At 53.8% G+C, this 1,066-nt stretch overlaps 1 protein-coding gene across 1 annotated transcript; it reads right to left on the reverse strand.

Annotated features, from left to right (window-relative positions):
• Positions 1–744: 744 nt before the first annotated feature.
• On the reverse strand, positions 745–969 carry SMIM15 (small integral membrane protein 15). Its single transcript, XM_010151476.1, has one exon. It carries the CDS (start codon positions 967–969, stop codon positions 745–747), a length of 225 nt encoding a protein of 74 aa, XP_010149778.1.
• Between the last annotated feature and the right edge of the window lie 97 nt (positions 970–1,066).

Consider the following 1,066-nt stretch of genomic DNA (forward strand, 5'->3'; position numbering starts at 1 on the left):
CCTCCCGTGAGGCCCTGAGCAGCGGCGGTGGCTGAGCAGTGCTGTTTCGGGGGACGAGGAGTAACAGCACAGCTGGGGGGACACTAACGGGACAGGCCCGGTTTCAGCGGACAGCCCTGACCACAAGTGCTGTCCAGCGAGTGTGAAACAAACACAGGTTTCAGCAGCATCGACAAGGACAGAGGTGAGGGTGGCTCAACAATCGTAAAGGTCTTCTCCAACTGTACGGTCCCGTGACGAGAAAGGAACACAGTGGGCAGGATGTGGAAAAACATAAGGGAACTTTAGTGAAAATTTGTATTGAGATGGAGTTGCTCTTAGTCTTTGTACTTCCCCGTTCTTATTCCCGTGAGTGCAGCCTCACCATAACCTATCCCCACCTTTCCGCAGTCCCGTTTACCATTCACACATCCCCCCAGATTCGACGATTTCAGGACACTGGTTCAGTCACAGCTTAGCTAAAGGAAAAAGATCACGACCTGTGCCACCCCACAGGTTACTGTTTGATTTATGAGAGTTAGAAACGCGACCTGCGCTAGAAGGCAAGTAGCAGAACAAAGCATTGGAACACGCGTGTGTCACTTGGAGAAACCAACCATCTCAGCAGCAACTAGCTGACTGCAAGGATTAGATTTCATGCTTCAAGAAATAACAGGCTCAAGTATCAAAGGAGAGGACACAAACTACGCAAGTGTTTCATTAAAGAAGTGGGTCCTTCGCACAAGGCCGGCCTTTTTCGCCCCATTAGTCCTTCTTTGCTCGTTTGGCCTTTGCAATGTTCTCCTGGCGTTTCTGCTTCTTCTTCTGCTCTCGCTCCCTGGCCTCAATCATTTTTGCAAGCTTCCAGGACAGCGCCGCGCTGACCATGAAGAGCGGCGTAAGGCACAAGATCACCGTGGTCAGAAAGCCGTAGGGGTCCTCCGCAGCCCACTGCACGACGTATTCAGCCCAGGCCTTAAGGTCGAACATCGCTGCTGCTTCTCCGTCGGGACGGCGCTAGGGAGCAGGAACAGGAGGGACGCTGAGGGTTCAGCAACGCGGCAGCACGCGGGCCCCGCACCCGCCC

Source organism: Eurypyga helias, unplaced genomic scaffold (genome assembly GCF_000690775.1).
Source record: "Eurypyga helias isolate BGI_N326 unplaced genomic scaffold, ASM69077v1 scaffold20385, whole genome shotgun sequence".
NCBI classification, from domain to species: Eukaryota; Metazoa; Chordata; class Aves; order Eurypygiformes; family Eurypygidae; genus Eurypyga; species Eurypyga helias.

What these genes read in the sequence shown, in the direction of transcription:
- SMIM15 (XM_010151476.1), bottom strand. Translation starts at nt 969, where the DNA reads ATGTTCGACCTTAAGGCCTGGGCTGAATACGTCGTGCAGTGGGCTGCG.